General features: G+C 33.7%; 3 protein-coding genes across 5 annotated transcripts; 2 read left to right on the top strand and 1 right to left on the bottom strand.

Moving 5' to 3' along the window:
- The first annotated feature begins 1,459 nt into the window (after nucleotides 1–1,459).
- Nucleotides 1,460–3,236, top strand: LOC108225239 (uncharacterized). The gene is made up of 5 exons (XM_017400067.2): nucleotides 1,460–1,749; nucleotides 1,896–2,052; nucleotides 2,353–2,403; nucleotides 2,645–2,737; nucleotides 2,929–3,236. The coding sequence occupies exons 1-5, from the start codon at nucleotides 1,589–1,591 to the stop codon at nucleotides 2,986–2,988; spliced, it is 522 nt and encodes a 173-aa protein (XP_017255556.1). The 5' UTR covers nucleotides 1,460–1,588; the 3' UTR covers nucleotides 2,989–3,236.
- A 1,805-nt stretch (nucleotides 3,237–5,041) lies between these two features.
- Nucleotides 5,042–10,916, top strand: LOC108227946 (condensin complex subunit 2). 3 transcript variants are annotated; one of them, XM_017403352.2, is made up of 13 exons: nucleotides 5,042–5,376; nucleotides 5,461–5,562; nucleotides 6,738–6,852; nucleotides 7,390–7,463; nucleotides 7,534–7,594; nucleotides 7,684–7,881; nucleotides 7,962–8,248; nucleotides 8,366–8,513; nucleotides 8,604–8,857; nucleotides 8,953–8,983; nucleotides 9,403–9,542; nucleotides 9,922–10,017; nucleotides 10,427–10,916. In XM_017403352.2, the coding sequence occupies exons 1-13, from the start codon at nucleotides 5,119–5,121 to the stop codon at nucleotides 10,616–10,618; spliced, it is 1,956 nt and encodes a 651-aa protein (XP_017258841.1). In that variant the 5' UTR covers nucleotides 5,042–5,118; the 3' UTR covers nucleotides 10,619–10,916. The 3 variants fall into 3 exon arrangements, with proteins under 3 accessions (XP_017258841.1, XP_017258838.1, XP_017258840.1); XM_017403349.2 differs by having other exon boundaries at nucleotides 10,421–10,915; XM_017403351.2 differs by having other exon boundaries at nucleotides 8,369–8,513; nucleotides 10,421–10,914.
- Nucleotides 10,917–11,198: 282 nt separating this feature from the next.
- Nucleotides 11,199–14,267, bottom strand: LOC108227947 (uncharacterized). The gene is made up of 3 exons (XM_017403353.2): nucleotides 13,892–14,267; nucleotides 12,499–12,522; nucleotides 11,199–11,876 (listed from the first exon to the last, which is right to left on the bottom strand). Exons 1-3 carry the CDS (start codon nucleotides 14,124–14,126, stop codon nucleotides 11,530–11,532), a joined length of 606 nt encoding a protein of 201 aa, XP_017258842.1. The 5' UTR covers nucleotides 14,127–14,267; the 3' UTR covers nucleotides 11,199–11,529.
- Nucleotides 14,268–17,000: the final 2,733 nt, after the last annotated feature.

Below are 17,000 nucleotides of genomic sequence, written 5' to 3'. Positions count from 1 at the left end.
GAATAAATTAAAATTAATTCAACTAATTAAATATGGGTCTTTGTCCACAGCCATCGATAGCATGTCTATAATTTTTTGGTCATTGGATATTCATCCGGCGTATAGGATTATAATATTCATTTTAATACGTCCAGCGATTAAAAAGAAACGTTGGACGGGTTCATTTTTCCCGTCCATCGATTAAAGGCGCTGGATGTAGGCCTGTCAATGGAGCGGAGTTCCGATCCGATCCGATCCAGGGCTTTTTTAGCGGATATGAATTCATCGGAAAAAAATCCGATCCGAAATCTAATCCGATAAGAAAAATCCGATTATAAATGGAACGGATATGGATTTAAGGTGATCCGATCCGTTAATGACCCGATCCGGTAGAATATATATAAATAAATATAAATATATATAATAAAAATAAAATAAATAAAAATAAAATAAATAAATTATAATTTTTTAGTTGCAGTAGTTATTTTTAGTTATAGTAGTCCCTGGATACTATTTATGTGAGTCGTGGGTTGTGATTGTGTTTGACTAATTGTTTAATTGACCAGTTGAATGAGTTGTAAAGTTATACTAGCAAATAGTATTGGTATCTTGAAAATTCTATCATTTTGTGTATTTTGCCTCTTAATTTGTGATTTTTAATAGAATAAAAATGTAAGAAGATATTTGGATCACAGGGTCTCATTTCATCATGTCCTTCCTTTAAAAATCACTGACATGATTTTTTTAAAAAAATATTTTTAAATCTAAGTAAAAAAAACTAAACGGATCCGGATATCCGATCCGTGATCCGTGATCCTAATGGATCCGGATATGGATCGGCCTGTAAAAATCCGATCCCGATCCGATCCGAATCCAAATCTGATAAAATAAATGGATATGAATATGGATTAAGGCTGATCCGATCCGAACCCAATCCATTGACAGGCTTAGCTGGATGTACTAAGTTAACCGGTCCACACTCCACAGTCATATGGACCTGCTTCCATTAAATATAATCCAAAGGTCGACTAGTCCTATTAATTTTTTGACAAATTTTATTATATTAAAATAAAAATAATATTAAATGTTTCAGAATATGTAACAAAAAATAGATGCTACTATAATTGTCATCTCACTAAAAGATGAAAATAGATATAGAGTAGTTATTTAGTGGTATAGAGTTAGTTAAAAGTGAAAACTTAAATTTCTTTTAAAAATATATGTGATACCTGGAATATAAGTAAATCTTAGAACAAAATATAATTATAATTATTGTAGAAATGTTTTTATTTTAACACCAAAAAATATTTAATTATTATAAAAAAATTCAGAAGCCAGACAAACAAGCAGTCCTTTTACTTACAGTTAAATACTTTTTTTTTTTTTTTGTTGCTGCTGCTGCTGCTACAGTTAAATACTTAAACGTGGAAAAATGAGAAAGAATAGGTCTAAAAATTTGACTAAAAACACAAATCAAGATACATACATACACACATTCCTTTCTTCTTATCTCTATATCGTCTGTGTACATCAACTGATTGTTTAATAAATCTCATCACCGGGTGTGGGCTCTACATTCGGATCGTTGACCCGACGGAAAAAAGCCCCAATGAACGAGGTGATGACCGTCGCCGATGCGACGTCGTCCAGCACCTTAAACACCTCCTCTTCGCCGGCCTCTCCAGCTTCTCTCCTCCCCGTGAACATCCCTCTTCTCTCCGCTTTTCTCGCCTGCGCCATCGCTCAATTCCTCAAGCTCTTCACCACTTGGTTCGATTCGATCCTTCACTTTTATATCTATATCTACTATTATTCGAGTGCTTTAATTGATTTCTTTGCTCGCTACATTTTTAATCGCGATAAATTAATGGATTATATTTGTGTTAATGGAATATGTGTTTATGCTAGATTCTCAGGTATAAGGAGAAGAGATGGGACTCCAAAAAGATGCTTGATTCTGGTGGAATGCCGTCTTCGCATTCTTCCACTGTAATGGCGCTTGTAGTGTCTGTTGGATTACAAGATGGATCTGCCTCCCCTGCTTTTGCAATCGCCGTTGTTTTAGCTTGTGTTGTAAGTGCCTTTCGTGTTTCGATCTTCTTTAATATTTCTGCGTATGATTATGTACTGTCGGCTGCCAAATTGTCTCGGGTATTTGTTTGTAAGTTTACGTTGCTACTGTGTGGTTTTATGCTCAATTTTGCTAAATTAGGAAATGATTTTGCTCTGAGCTCACAAGTTTGGTTTGTTTGTCTAGGAAGGTTTCCTTTTTTTGTTTTAGTTCCCTGTTGGTAAACATTGTGCTGTGATTTGATAGACTTCCGACCATATAAAATAGCTAATACAGGATCGTTTGGTTTGAAATGTTTGTAGGTTATGTATGATGCAACCGGTGTTAGGCTTCATGCTGGACGACAAGCTGAAGTAAGATAAGATCAAAATTATTGTTCTGTCCTTGGCATATATGTTAGCTCTCCCTATTTTCCAATTTCTCTGTTTATTTTCGAATCAATTATCAGAATTTCACGGTTTCCCTCTGGTTCTCTTTGAGCCTAACAGTAGAGTTTTGTTTAAGTAATAAACGAAATTTCTGTTGATTGACATATGGTGTGGTCCTAATTATAGTATCCTCTTTATCTGTACTTTGGTCTACTCTATGATGCAGTTGCTGAACCAAATTGTGTGTGAATTTCCTCCTGAACACCCTCTATCGACATCCAGACCGTTGCGCGATTCTCTTGGGCACACACCACTTCAGGTCTGTTGTACGAATCTAAACAGTAAACTGTGTATCTAAATGAAACCATTTTATGCTATATCACTATATGTTCACATTGTAGTATGCAAATATGGATTTCCAAATTTTGAAACACTAAAATTGTTAATAACAAAATTTAGGTCCTTGTATACTGCTATATATTGAATGGTATTCCATTATTGCCTTGACAGGTTTTCGCTGGCGCTATTCTAGGATGCATAGTAGGATATCTAATGAACACCTCCACCTAGGGCACATATGTATTGGTTCCTAAAACAGTTACTGTATTCAGCTGAGATAGATTTGCCATAGCTGCATAGAATATCAAAGAGAAAGAATGCAAAGTGTTCAAGAATTTATTTCACATTTGTTAAGCTATGGATCAATTTACCAGTAATTCATCTCTTGGAAACAATTGTAGAATTGTATACAAACTTTTGTGTTTTCTATTGGAAGATTGCATATATAGAATATACATAAATTCGTGTTTTGGAAGCTATACTCAAATGTTGCCTTACACGAGTACGAGGAGCAAGTTAAATTTAAGGCTCCTTTTGTGAACCCTCTTCAAACCTGTTGTGTTGCCGTGTTTTTATAAAAATCAAATCGGATGACATTTTGATAATATTTTAATGTTTGTGTTTTTTTAAGATGTAATATAAAAAAAGTTGATGCTTTTGTGAGGTTTTATTGTGAAACTTGTGTCAGCGGGGATCAGTTTCTAGTTTCTCTAGATATGACTTTTCAGAGAAAAACTCATGTGTAGAATTGCTTTTAAATTTACCAGTTTTCTCGATGTCTGCTTTTGCACTACCTGACATGTCTGTAATTTATTTGTAGGAGAATAATGACCCGGGGTTTTAAATCCGGATTTGAAGTCGTGCTTAATTGTAAAATAAAAATATATGTTTGTGTGATAAACTATAAAGTAAAAAATAAATCAGAAGATGGTAGCGTGTTTTTTTTTTTGAACAATTTATTTTTTTTTTAATTTTTTTTACAAAAATCATTTTCGAATAAACAATATGTTGTATTTAAATTTATCATTAAATTTCTAAAAATATATGTTTGATAAAAAAATATTAAACATAAAAATTACTTTTTTGTAATTTACTGAGAAACCCTAATTTACTGAGATATTTTTGATTTATTTTTAAAATTGTCAAATCAGCAAAATGGAACATACGTTTACTAAAATTTAACGGAAAGACTATAATAAAAATTCGAAAGTTCAATTATTTATTTATTTTGATTTATCGTCCAGTGGTCTAGAAAAAAATTGCCGATAATTCAGGAATGTTAGAATTAATTTTCCCTTTACAGCACTCCATCCGTCCCTTTTTACATGTCCATTTTGATTTTTGACCAGTCAAATTGACTATATTTTGACTGAACTTTACATGTATCAGATAATTGAGAAAAATAATAAAAATTATATCATTAAAAAGTATATTTAATATATTTTAATATGCAACTTTCAGATTTTAGAAATGATGAATAGATAATTTGTAATGTTTAGTGAAAAATTGGTCAATTTGACTCCTCGAAAAGCGAAATGGACATGTAAAAGGGGACGGAGGGAGTATTAATTATGAATGGTGGTCTAAGTCCAGTGTTCTAAAAGTCGGCGATTAATCGGGATTAATCGGCGATTAATCGCTGTTCGGTCGGCCACCGTCTCGATTAAGCGTTAATCGGTGAAAAAATCGTTTTTTCAGAAAATCGGTCAAAATCGGGATTAATCGGTCAAAAGTCGGGACTAATCGGAAAAAGTCGGTCAAAAATCGGTGAATTTAAAAAAATTAAAAAATAAAAAGTAAAAAAAATTAAAATTTTAATTTTAACTTTAAATAAAACAAAAGGCACAGAAATGACAAAATAAAGAAATTAAAACTATTTTTATTACCTTTCACTCTTTCAATATTGGCTCCTAAACTCTAATTACATAAATTTTGAATATCTTCCTTCGCAGATTCAATTAAATTCAAGTTTATATATGAGATGACTAGACTTGTAGATGTATATAAAGGAATGTTTTGTGTTGTAAAAAGTCATTAATCTTTTGATTTTATATGACTATAAATTTATATTATATATAATTATATTAATATATATAATTTAAAAAATAATATTAGATTGATTACGATTAATGATCCGATTAATCACTCCGATTAATCTCCGATTATCCGATTAATCGCTGGACGGTGCCTTCACCGACTAAGTCCGATTCCCGCTTTTTACAACACTGGGTCTAACTAAAAAAAGTGTAAAATATCAGGGGCCGAAGCTGCATTATATCGTCCCCCCAACAATTCAAACCAAAGGAGGGAAAAACGAAAATTTCATTGTTCTGTTCCAAAGTCTCAATCCAGTCCCTAAAAATGGCTGGAGCTTTAAGCCCTAATCCCATTCCCAAGCAGCGCCCCCAAATTCTCTCTCCTGGAAGCCCATTCTTCTTAGCCTCCAACGATGACCAACTCGAACGCGCTCAGGCACGCGCCATCGCTCGTGCCGCCGCTATTCGCCGCAAAGCAACCACCGTCGTTGCTCCCTCCGCGCCTTCCGATTCTTCTCCCTGTCTCAATAAGGAAAATATCCTCGAGTTGTTTCAGAATTGCATCAAGCTTGCCAGCGAAAATGTCGGTTACTTACAAATTATTATGATTACCGTGATATAATCGTCTAGGTTATGGTTTTGAATTGTGGTGTGTTTTGCTATGCAGAAAATTAATCAGAAGAATACGTGGGAGCTAACTTTGATCGATCATCTCTGTGATATTATAAAAGTCGATGTGGAGAATGATGTCGAAACTAATTTCCAAAAGGTATTTGTTGTTTGAGGTCTTGTTTAACCGAGAGTTGATAATAGTAGTAATACTTAATAGATAATTAGTTTGTTACTATATATGTTCTAGTGGTTTTTTAATATTAATACAATGTACTAAGTAGTTACGCGGAGATAGAAGCAAGCGAGCAACAAACAATAACTTATGCAAGCAGTCCTTTGTGATTGTATTATGGATTCTGAAATGAATCTTCATAAAGACCACATACTATAGAAACTAGCACTGACAAACGCAATCACGTGCAAATAGTACAGGTTACTTGTGACTACTTCTACACTAATATGAGGAACTTATAAAGAATTTATATATTAAGCTAACTGTCCGAAAAACTTCCAACTTTGTTACTCCCTCCGTTTCTTTATTCTTTTCTCGTTTCATATGTCGGGACTGTTCATAACATGAGACAAATTACTAATTTACGTCTAATCTATAAGACTAAATATAGTCATGAGTGATCTTATTGGATTCGTATTCACGAGTACTTTAATACAGTGAAGGTTTTATATTTAAAACCAATACGAAATTAATGATATTAAGGATCAAAAGTGTGTATTGGCAAACGTGCCGAAGAGAAACAGGAAAAGTAATAAGAGACGGAGGGAGTACCATACTAAAAAATAGGGGTTTGAGCTAGATTCATTACTATATTGACTCAATTACAGAATTGTTGGATATGGGGATGAGAGGTTCTATCATATGTGACTCTATTTAGCTGATAAAGAGAACGGCCACTTTTGAATAACCATGGTACTGCTTGGGTGATATTTGTGCTCATATATTAGGCATCTTATTACCTTGTCCAATCCAATTGATATATACTGGATATTTTATATCATGGAGCCTCTGTTGTTGTAGGGATTGCTTTCCTAAGTGTTCTTAATGGACTAGTGCATTCCTTTTTCGCAATGTTTGTTCACAGTGATTCGTTCTAACAAATAGCTACATAATTTAGCAGTTCTTTTGATGAGTGTTGTTAAATTTGAGGCAAAGCTAATTCTCATTCAAGCTTTGAAGACCAAAAACAAGGATTTACAACACTTGGATGACTCTGATAAAGATGTTGCTTTGAACTCGGGTTACTAACCCATCTAGTACACTGACGTAATCGTTCTATCAGTAGGAGCCTTTCTTTATGTCATTTGTATTCCTTGCAGGCAAGTTGCACCCTTGAAGCCGGAGTTAAAATATACTCAATGAGGGTAGACTCAGTGCACTCAGAGGCATATAAGGTCCTCGGAGCAATTAAACGTGTGGGTCAAGGAAACGAAGGTCAGTTACCAAGTCATTGTAATTTCAAAATCCTGGTTTATACTTACACCATTTAAATGGAACTCAATAGTCTATAGTATGCGTATGATGTCTGTGTCACTAGTAGGGTGATATACAGAATATCTTAGCAGTGTCAGCTGAAGAAAGAGAAATTTCTTTGACCAGACTGCTGTTATCATTGCATCCAAATCTTTGAAGGGGAATTGAAATGCATATCTTGAATCCAAGCTGTATACACTAGATAAGATATTCTACTTGCATTCATAAAAAGCTCTATTTTTTCCGCACTAAATATTTAACTATACCGAAAAAATTGATGTATGTTGATTAACTTAATTTATTTCTTATGAAAATATAGTTTGCAATTTGTACCTCTTCTGAACGCTTAATATGCCTAAAAGAACTAAACAAAACTTTCCACTTCCACTCCACAACATTCATATACCCTCCTAAATTAAAGCAATATGTTACATTGCTCAATTATAGTTTTCAAGACTATTTATCTGATAATTAAATTTTGATTGCCTATTATGATAGATGGTACTGTGGAAGATTCCGATATTAGCACTGGGCAAGAGGAAAACAAATTAAAGAATGAAAAGGATCGAAAGGTCCGCTATCTGGTGATCCATACATCATCTCAATATATAAAACATAACTAATAAAGGTGTATTATTGCAGTTGTCTCCCATATCAACACTTGAATCTTCATATGAAGCGCTTAATGTGAAGAAATTTGATGGTAGCATTCTATCTATGTCTGACATTTTTTTATTGCGAGGCAATATATGATATATTTACTTTGTCTTTTTTTTCTTCTACCCCTTTTAGCTGCATTTGCTATCGACCCTCTCTATCATCAAACATCTGCTCAGTTTGATGAAGGTGGTGCCAAGGGTCTTTTATTAAATAATTTGGGAGTGTATGGTGGTTGTCGGGTACTTTTTGATTCACTGGAAGTTCCAGCAAAGTGTTCATCATGCTTTAATTCGCATGATAAAGAGACAATTGATATTTCCTTTGCTCAAGGTTTGTTTTATCTTACAGCATAATTTATTCTATTCTGTGATTGCATAACAGGAAGTGTTGATGTTACTCTTCCTTGATAGAATGCAGTGAAGAGATGGTTTTGAACATGTCAAAAAAGTTTGAGATATCACCTAGCTTGAGGGATATAGTGAACCTCTTTAATGATGATGATAAAAGAGCTTCAGATACTTTTTCTCCTGGTAAGAAATATGCAGAACAAGTTGATGAACCTTACAACAGTAGCACTGATTTCAGTGCAAATACATTTGAAATTGGGGGGACATGGAATCTTGATCACGATGACCAAAACAATGTGGATAATGAGGGAACTTATGGTGGAGACCCAAATTTAACAAGTCATTATGAGGTGCTAGATTTCTTCTGACTTTCATTTACATATCCATTCTTTATTAGCAAGCATAATCTTTTACAATTTTACAAATGGAAAAATTAAGATGTCTAATTTACTACAACTGATTTTTAGCAGGATAAAGAAACAACTGATGCTTATGGCCATGACACAGATGACAGAATTGCCGAGATTGATGCCTATTTATTTTTGAATTTGGGAATTCCTTCGAAACTAAATGCATGGGCTGGTCCTGATCACTGGAAGTTTAGGAAAGTTAGAGGTAAGCTTTTGTGGGTTCATTACAGGATTTTTGTAAGCTGATTTAGCAAGAGACAGTTTACATAGCAAGAAGTTTTACAATCTTCTTCAGGTTCGGACAATGTTATGAGGGAAACTGGATCGCCAGTAATAATTAAAAAGCCGAAGAATAAGAAACAAACGATCACTGATATTGAATTTCTTAAACCATCGGACAAAGAAATGTCAGATGTATTTGCCCCTCCTAAGAATCCGAGAGCTCTACTGTTGCCAACAAATAGGGAACCTTGTAACACAACTCTTCCAGAAGATTGTCGCTATCAACCGGAGAGTCTTGTCAAGTTATTTCTTTTACCTAATGTTCTGGTAATATATATTCCTTTCTAATAACCAGTTTTGCAATATCCTTATCTGTTGTAGATTATATAAATTTTAATATGCTGCTTTGATGCTGCTTATAGTGCCTTGGGAGGAGCAGAAGAAAATTTTCAGGTAAATTAACTACTGTGGGGGTACCTTTTGTCTTTTTACATAGCTAATCTCCAAAGCAATTAATCTTTACGGTTCATGTTTTTGTTCAACATTATGAATTGCATGCTGTTAAATCTCAGTATAGTTGCAAACCGCTTATTTCATGCTTCATATATGTGATAAATTGATAATGCTAGTTTTTAACATGACACATGGGATAGTATATGTTGTTGTGTGTAGTAGAATCTGCAGGCTACTGATCCCTACGAATTACAATGCGGTGTCTGAACTAGCTCACAAAGCATAATCTACCTTTTTCATTAGCAGATGAGCATGTATTATCTCTTTAACAGGCAATCACTGTTGTTCCACTGACAAACCTGTAAAATGATACTGGATGAATGTTAATATATAGATCATCCATGCTGTTGTGTTTTCAGCTGAAGTGAGTCATCAAACGGATGGCTACAATGAAATGCCATCATGGGATGATGAAACTGGCTTTGCTGATTATTTTGGTGATGAAAATAATGGTGGTGACGTTGACGACTCAAATGCACTTGTCTCTCAGCCTCGTCAGGTATGTTTACATTATATTCTATTCTAGTATTGCTTCAGCTATCTTAATCTACTGACAACAAGTATGGCGGTTCTACCAAACATCCATTTTTAAGAATACACACAAAAGTACTCTCAATTTATATCCTATGGATCTAAAAAGTTATTCATATAACCTAGTTCGTCTTTTCTTTTTCTAGTCATCCACATTGGCTGACTTGATTAAAATCCTTTGGCATCTTCTGTGCTCAACAACAATTTTAATAAAAATGTGATTGTATTATTTCTCGAACTATTTGACCAGTATATCCATGTGTCTGATACTGTGAGTGTTAAGATATAATATTTCAACGACCCTAGTTTTTTATCTAATGAAATCATATTATTACCTTCCAACACAGGTAAACAAGATTGAAGTTCGGTATGACCGAAGATCCAAACAAGTTGATGTTCAGGCACTAAAAGAAACTCTTTGGGAGTCTCTGCAACAATCACAGGTGCAGTAGGTTCAAGCAAGCTAATTTTATTAATTTTTATATTCGATAACTGTGCATATGTGGCATCATTTTTTTGACTATTATACAAGCTCCGGTGATATAAAGAATTTAATATTAATGGTATGATAGGCAAATTACTGAAGTCTAATAATTTAAGGATATACTATAATAAAAGGGTTTAAGATGCGCAAGTTTGAAAACACAGTATTTCAGCAATGTACTGAAATGACCTGTGTTAATATGTTGCTTGCTGAAAGCATAGTATGAGAAATCACATTAGTCAGCACGTGCTTCTGTTATCTCTGTTATTTGCCATTGCCTTGTCCTTGCAATGCATTTCTTTTTTCAGCTCATCAATTAGTAGGCAAAATCTGTATTATCATCATCCTTTTCCTGTTTCAAGGCACAGGGGAATACGATATCTTTCAAGCACACCTTGGCTACCTTTCCTGATGACTGCCGGGCAGTTGCATCACTCGAGGACATCTCACCACACTTGTGTTTTATATCTTTGCTCCACCTAGCGAATGAGCACGGACTGAGTATCCAGGGCAATGAGAGTTTGGATGATTTGAGCATCCACCTTCCACAAGAGCGATGATATATCAGATGCATCCACCACCTTGCGCTGCCCTCATGTCCTTTGGTTTTGGCGGGTGTCGTGGAAACTGTAGCTTGGAGAATCTATATATGTATATAAAGTCATATTGTAACCTGTAATTAGGACAAGGGACAGTAGAACAAAGTTGTGAATATTTTGGTGCCCCTGATATTGGCAAATTTCTGATTGATAACTTCCTATTCTCTTTGGTCACTTGCACAATTTGATTTGGAAACAGGACAGAATGTAAAACAAATTAATTGTATGCTTTTGGATATGTATTTGTGGTTTATTTCCAGCATATATTGTACACTCACATAGTTGGTACATTTTTGAATAATCAATTCAAAAAAGTTCACATGAGAATCCCCTTCTTAATAATCAGCGCCATTTAAAGAACTAGTCCCCTGTAAAAAGACATCAATGCTACTCACCTGTCATTCTGTGTACAACTTGGAATGATTTTCTGTTGTAATCTTTATTTTGGCTCAAACACCAGGCGAATCACCTCATTACTAATGCACAAAAAGAACAGTTGTGCGCTGCAATTTCACTACTGTAAACTAATCAAGTCCAAGTATACATTGTAATAGTTGTCATTCATTAATATATTCAGCAAAATTATAACTCGTTTTAAATCAAGTCAATTGAATCTTAAGTTCTCATTTGGGTATAGACAAAACATAAAATGAGGTCTCTCAAACAAGAGGCTGTAGAAGAGAAAATTAATAGCAACCTGCGCTTCTTTGCACAGAATGTCCTGTCCGAATCAGAAAACCGTGGAAGAGGCCTCTATGCTGTAAACAGTATTAACTTGTAGCAAAGAAGCATGTGTACTTTGAGCCAGGAATTTGATAATAACGCTGAATATTACCAAACTCCAGCATTTCTATGTGCAGGATGTAAGTGTTTCATATAGATTGCACTTTTCCTTGAGCTTGGGTGCCTGACTTGGCAGCGCCCTCCTTCCAGCCTTTTTGACGAGCTCTCTGCTCCCACATTGAACTCAGTTTCTTTTGTTCCAATAAAGCAGCTTCAGACTTTGCCCTGGCTTCTTCACATGTTTCCATGCCGGAATTACACTTGTCTGCTTCCTTTTGATATTGGGATGTTAACTTTTTGGCCTCAAGTAGGGCCATGTCTGCACGCTGCTGACTTTCTGTAGATTCAGCTTCCCGTAGCTTTAATTCTTCAGAGAGAAGATCTGCAAAATTCTTTTCCGTGTCTTCACTAACTGAGGGATCATGCTTTGCACAATCTGCATATTTTAAAAAAGGTAAAACAAGAAGAATAGAAGCTATTAGACTTGCACCATTGGTCCAAAACCAATGTCAAATTAAGAAATTGCTTAGCTCATTCACTAGGTCAGGTAATTGAAGATTAATTTTGAAAAAGTCAAAGCATATTAGATTGATCTAGTTAAACTGCTTCTGAGCATCTATGAATTTTGCCAGTGCCACATGATGGTGAAAAATTGCAATAATTTAATTTGTTTGCAGAAATACTAAAAGGTGCGATAATTGATAACTGTTTAGAGATTCAAACATAATCTGCACTTCTCAGTATCTGATTTGTTCAGAAGGCTTGTTAACTACTGAACTGTTTGGTTTGTGAAAAAACAAATCATCTTAATAATACAAGTAATTTTCTTTCTCAGGATGATGTTTTTTTTTCCGAAATTCAGAATCACTTGTTAAGTCGGACAGGAGTATGCAAACTCACTATTTGGAAATATGCAACACTTTGAACACAACATATAAGCATAAAAATTGTGTAAGAAATCTTAGTAATATACTAAGAAGGAAACAAAGTAACTCTGACACTATATGTAACTAAGAAGGGAACAAAGTAACTATGACACTATATGTACGTAAACTAACCTGTAAATGAACTGTTGCTGAGCCCTGCAAACCAACAGGTAAAGAAAATCAGAACTAAGCACTTATTTGACTATTAGGCTGACAGAGATAATCAGGATAACAAAATTAATCTGCAGTATTAACATCTGCATAAAAAATCAATAATACAAGTATTTGCTAATACATAGACGGATATTAAGCTTTATTAATTTACAATTTTCATGCATATTATTATAACTAATAAAATCAATTGTTCTAATAGGCATAATAAAATAATAATAATAAACAATCAATTATTTTCGAAGCACCTGGCCAATCACAAATAACTCCAGAGCAAGGTGAAGAAAGCACTGTCATATGTACATACAAGAAGACGTTAAAGCTATATAAGCTTTATTCCTCAACCGAATGACAATGCCAGATTGTTCATTAAGATGGTATAGTATGGAAACTTCTGTGCCATATTGTTTAGAGAATTGGTGGATGAAATCAGGTTTTAATTTTCAGAAACTGCTGTGCGTCTCTTCCAGTTCCCCCCATGACTTAAAATTTGTCTTTTAATACTGGTGCCTGCTAATCATGGTTCCAAAACTGAGGTACTTTGGATCTCTCTTAAAAAATTTATTGTATAAGATGCATTCTGAGTTTCCCACATACAGTCTTTATTTAGCATATGTATATATAAAGCCCATTACTTTTTGACTCTTCACTGATTTTCTCCAATTTGGTCAAATGAGCCTTTGTTTCATAAAACACAGGGGTTTTGCCTCCACTTACCCTAAAGAAACAATTCAGCTTTGGTCCGACATCTATTAATTGTTAACTACACCCTATTAGTCATACCTAATATTAGTTGTACATTGAGTATATTATAGTCAATCCTCCAGCAAGACAAATGCTGCTCGCCATAAATCAATGGGAGCCACTACTCATACTTCATTTAGGTAAATGAAGCTATGTCATCAAAAACCGATCCAGGCTCGACAGACAAGATAGATAGAAGGAAGAGGTATGACGGTATGACATGGACATCAGCGATACATTGATTTTATAATTAAATCTAAAACCACCGAAAATAGCAACCTGATAAATTAGATCAACTAGGCACAAGAATACAGTAGGAAGCAAAAGTTCTGACATTATAACTATTGGACTTTAAGGTCAACCTAGTAAAAATCGGCTAATTGGATCTTTGCTTCAAATCTTGTAAAAAGGAAATCATGGTGATATAACATATGATCAAATATTCAAAAAGAAAACAAGAAAAAGCAAAATTCTTGGTTGGATTTAAAAGATCCCATTTAATTGAAGTAATATACTAATACCCAAATGATTAAATTGCAGAATTTCAATAAAATATAATTGCTTTTGTGTGATTATGCAACAAGGAAGAGAGATCCAGGAGAGAAGGTACCTTGGGGAATAGAAACAAGGGGTTGAGAAGAACAATCATCACAATGACAAGGAGGGCATGATGAATAAGTATAAGAAGAAGGTGAGGAACGTGTAATGGCAGCAACACCTTCCATGAAATGCCAGTAAAGAGGGGGACCCACTATGTAACCTGCTAAGCAGAGTGCTAAAACCCCTAATGTTACTTGTATAACCACTGCAGACCTGCATGATGATCTTTGCTGAACCAGTGCCATCTCCTCTCTCTCTCTCTCTCTCTCTCTCTGTTTCTCTGATGAAAAGAAGGAGAAAGAGATGAGAAAACGTGTAAACAGAAGACAGAGTTGAAGAAAAATGAGGAAGAGGAGACTCACTATTACTACTCGATTAGGCCTGCACTCACTGCTGCTTTTTTCATTTTTTAATTAAAATACAGTCACCACCGACAGCCGCAATCAATTTGTTTGCGTGGGGTTTTCTAGACCCGAGTCGAGTAATTTTGTAATGTGTTAAGTTCTATGGAGTACAAAAACAATTGAAGTATTGGAGTACAAAATTTGATAAAATGTAATCTACTCATCTAAATTTTAATTTTTTTTGTCCAATAATATTTGTAAATATTTGACAACCTGCACATTATGTTCTGCAACATAAACATCGTGATCAAATGGTAGAATAATTACTTTTAAAAATCATAGGACTATATGTTCTGCAATATAACTAATAAGCTGAACAATAATCTTAATACTTGTTAAAGTTGAAAGATATTAATGATTAATTGACAATTATGTGCAAGACAACTTATAAATGATAGATTATATCAAAATTTGGATAATCAAAGATATTATATAGGATCAAACTAAAAATAATTTGATTTGTACTCCAATACTCCAATGTTTTTATGTACTCCATAGAACTTAACTCGTGTGTATTTAATATAAAACTTATACTCATTTAATTACCATAATTTTATGTATTTAGTTAATTTTCGTAATCGATATGTTCAAAGGATATTGTTAGTATAATTTTGTGGAATATATATACACATATACATTTATTTGGATATATTAAATATTTATATTTATATATAACTGTACAAAATATATTTATATATATAACTAATTTTATTGAGTAACCATATAATACATTATCTCATCTCTGACCCCAAATCATCAAAAACTCAATACAAATCCGTAAAATTTATAAAAATGATTGTACTAAAAAAATCATCAACAACAAGTTATGTTTGTTGATGGGCAAATTTTAAAAATTCGAGTTCGAAGATATTAACGATGTCAATGATGATGTTGAACTTTCACCGATTGAATGTTGAATTCTTTAAAATAATGGTGGATGTGATGGTGGGAAAGAACAAATGTAATCATAACAATGATGAATTGAGATACTAGATTATCAACGACAACATTGTGATCGTTATATTAGAATAGTCATTATTCACCAGTGATATTAAGAAAATAACAGAACGTATTATTTTAATATTTGCTCTCACAAATAATAAAGGTTGATTATTAAGAACCGGATCTATGTCTATAAATTACAAGTCCATGGCCTATTTGTATACTATGTAGTATCTATTGTAAAAAAAAATTAAGTCATAGAACAAAAGTTGATTATAAAGAACCGAATCTATATCTACAAATTATAAGTCCATAATCTATTTGTACACTATGTAACATTCACATGATTAAGCGATCTTTGGTTTACTATTTCTGAAATGCCCTCATGCTGCTAGTGCCCACATGATGGATGCACACTATAAAATAAAAAGAACACATACATAATTACCCATCTTTGACATATTAATTGCAGGTATATAGTTCTTCGTTTCCATTGCAAATATACGGTTGTTTTATTAAACTAATAGAAACGCTTGCAAAAAAAGGGTAATTATTTGTTAAAGTTGTACAGAGGACTTCCATGTGCTTTGAATATTAACAGAAGTCCAAATCTTTTCACATCCATTCCTTTTTTTTTGGAGGTGATAAAGGCAACACAAAATGTGGTGATGGTCATAGCAACTTAGTGCTGATTTTTGAGGACACGCAAACTTTCATTGGGTCAAATCTACCCGAATTTGACAACACCGACATCGTTGTTGTGGTTGTAATCGTCGTGACAGTGATTTGATGGCGCAATAATGATCCGCAACATAGTGGATTATGCATAATTGGGAGATGACATGATGGTGATGAAGAGGCGGGGCAAGAACAACCAGGTGGGGGTCGGGAAAACAATGAAATGCAGAGAAAGAAGAAAATGGCAGTCATACAGTAGAGAAGATAGATACATATAATGTTTTAGTTGTTTTTGGTTGATTTTGGATTTGCTTTTAGTTGATTTTTCTGGCTGCGTTTGTGATATTAATGTTGGCCTCGCGGAGGGAGTTGTTTTTCGACCTTTGCAACTATTTGCAACTCATTATGCAACTAAAATATAATTTTTAACAGATTTTTTCAAATTTGCATTTGTGATTGCACGTTGGGTTGATAGGAGTTGCAAATATGTTTGCAAATGTAACCACTGTATTTTTGCAATTTTTTCTTGAAATATAGTATTGTTTCAATTTATTTTAAAAATTAACAGTATTTTTATAATTTTTTTTAAGTATGGGTATACATGAAAAAACCCCTAAAATGTATTATTCGGATAATAAGTACACACCTTATCATATTTTAATAAATTTCAAATAATCTTAATTGAATTCATTAAATTTTAAAGTAAGGTTTAAAATTCTGATCGAAATTCGTCAATTTTTTTTAGAATAATTTACTCCCTCCGTCCCAGCCAATTCTTTACGTTTGGTTTGGGCACGGAGGTTAAGAAATATGTATAAAGTAGTGGAAAAGAGAAAGAAAAGTGGGTGAAGTGGCGGGACCCATCAATTTTTAATTTATAAAAGAGAGATAGTGGAGTAAAAGTAGTGTGAAAAGGGAGTAAAAGTAGTGTGAAAAGGAAGGAAAAGTTGGGAAGTGGTGGGACCCATTTACTATTTTTGGTAAGTTTTGAAATGTAAAGAATTGGATGGGACATCCCAAAAAGGAAACTGTAAAGAATTTGGTGGGACGGAGGGAGTAATATTTAATTTTAATTTCTAAAATATAAACAAATAT

Source organism: Daucus carota, chromosome 6 (genome assembly GCF_001625215.2).
Source record: "Daucus carota subsp. sativus chromosome 6, DH1 v3.0, whole genome shotgun sequence".
Taxonomy (NCBI): Eukaryota; Viridiplantae; Streptophyta; class Magnoliopsida; order Apiales; family Apiaceae; genus Daucus; species Daucus carota.
This window is presented reverse-complemented; position numbering and strand designations above follow the sequence as displayed.

Excerpts from the sequence above, each read along its gene's own strand:
- LOC108225239 (XM_017400067.2), top strand. The coding sequence starts at position 1,589 with ATGAACGAGGTGATGACCGTCGCCGATGCGACGTCGTCCAGCACCTTA. Across the intron at positions 1,750-1,895 it reads CTCAAGCTCTTCACCACTTG|GTATAAGGAGAAGAGATGGG; the intron begins GTTCGATTCGAT and ends CTAGATTCTCAG. Across the intron at positions 2,404-2,644 it reads ATGCTGGACGACAAGCTGAA|TTGCTGAACCAAATTGTGTG; the intron begins GTAAGATAAGAT and ends TCTATGATGCAG.
- LOC108227946 (XM_017403349.2), top strand. The coding sequence starts at position 5,119 with ATGGCTGGAGCTTTAAGCCCTAATCCCATTCCCAAGCAGCGCCCCCAA. Across the intron at positions 5,563-6,737 it reads TCGAAACTAATTTCCAAAAG|GCAAGTTGCACCCTTGAAGC; the intron begins GTATTTGTTGTT and ends TATTCCTTGCAG. Across the intron at positions 9,543-9,921 it reads TTGTCTCTCAGCCTCGTCAG|GTAAACAAGATTGAAGTTCG; the intron begins GTATGTTTACAT and ends CTTCCAACACAG.
- LOC108227947 (XM_017403353.2), bottom strand. The coding sequence starts at position 14,126 with ATGGCACTGGTTCAGCAAAGATCATCATGCAGGTCTGCAGTGGTTATA. Across the intron at positions 12,523-13,891 it reads CCTTGTTTCTATTCCCCAAG|GGCTCAGCAACAGTTCATTT; the intron begins GTACCTTCTCTC and ends GTTGGTTTGCAG. Across the intron at positions 11,877-12,498 it reads CAGCAACAGTTCATTTACAG|ATTGTGCAAAGCATGATCCC; the intron begins GTTAGTTTACGT and ends TAAAATATGCAG.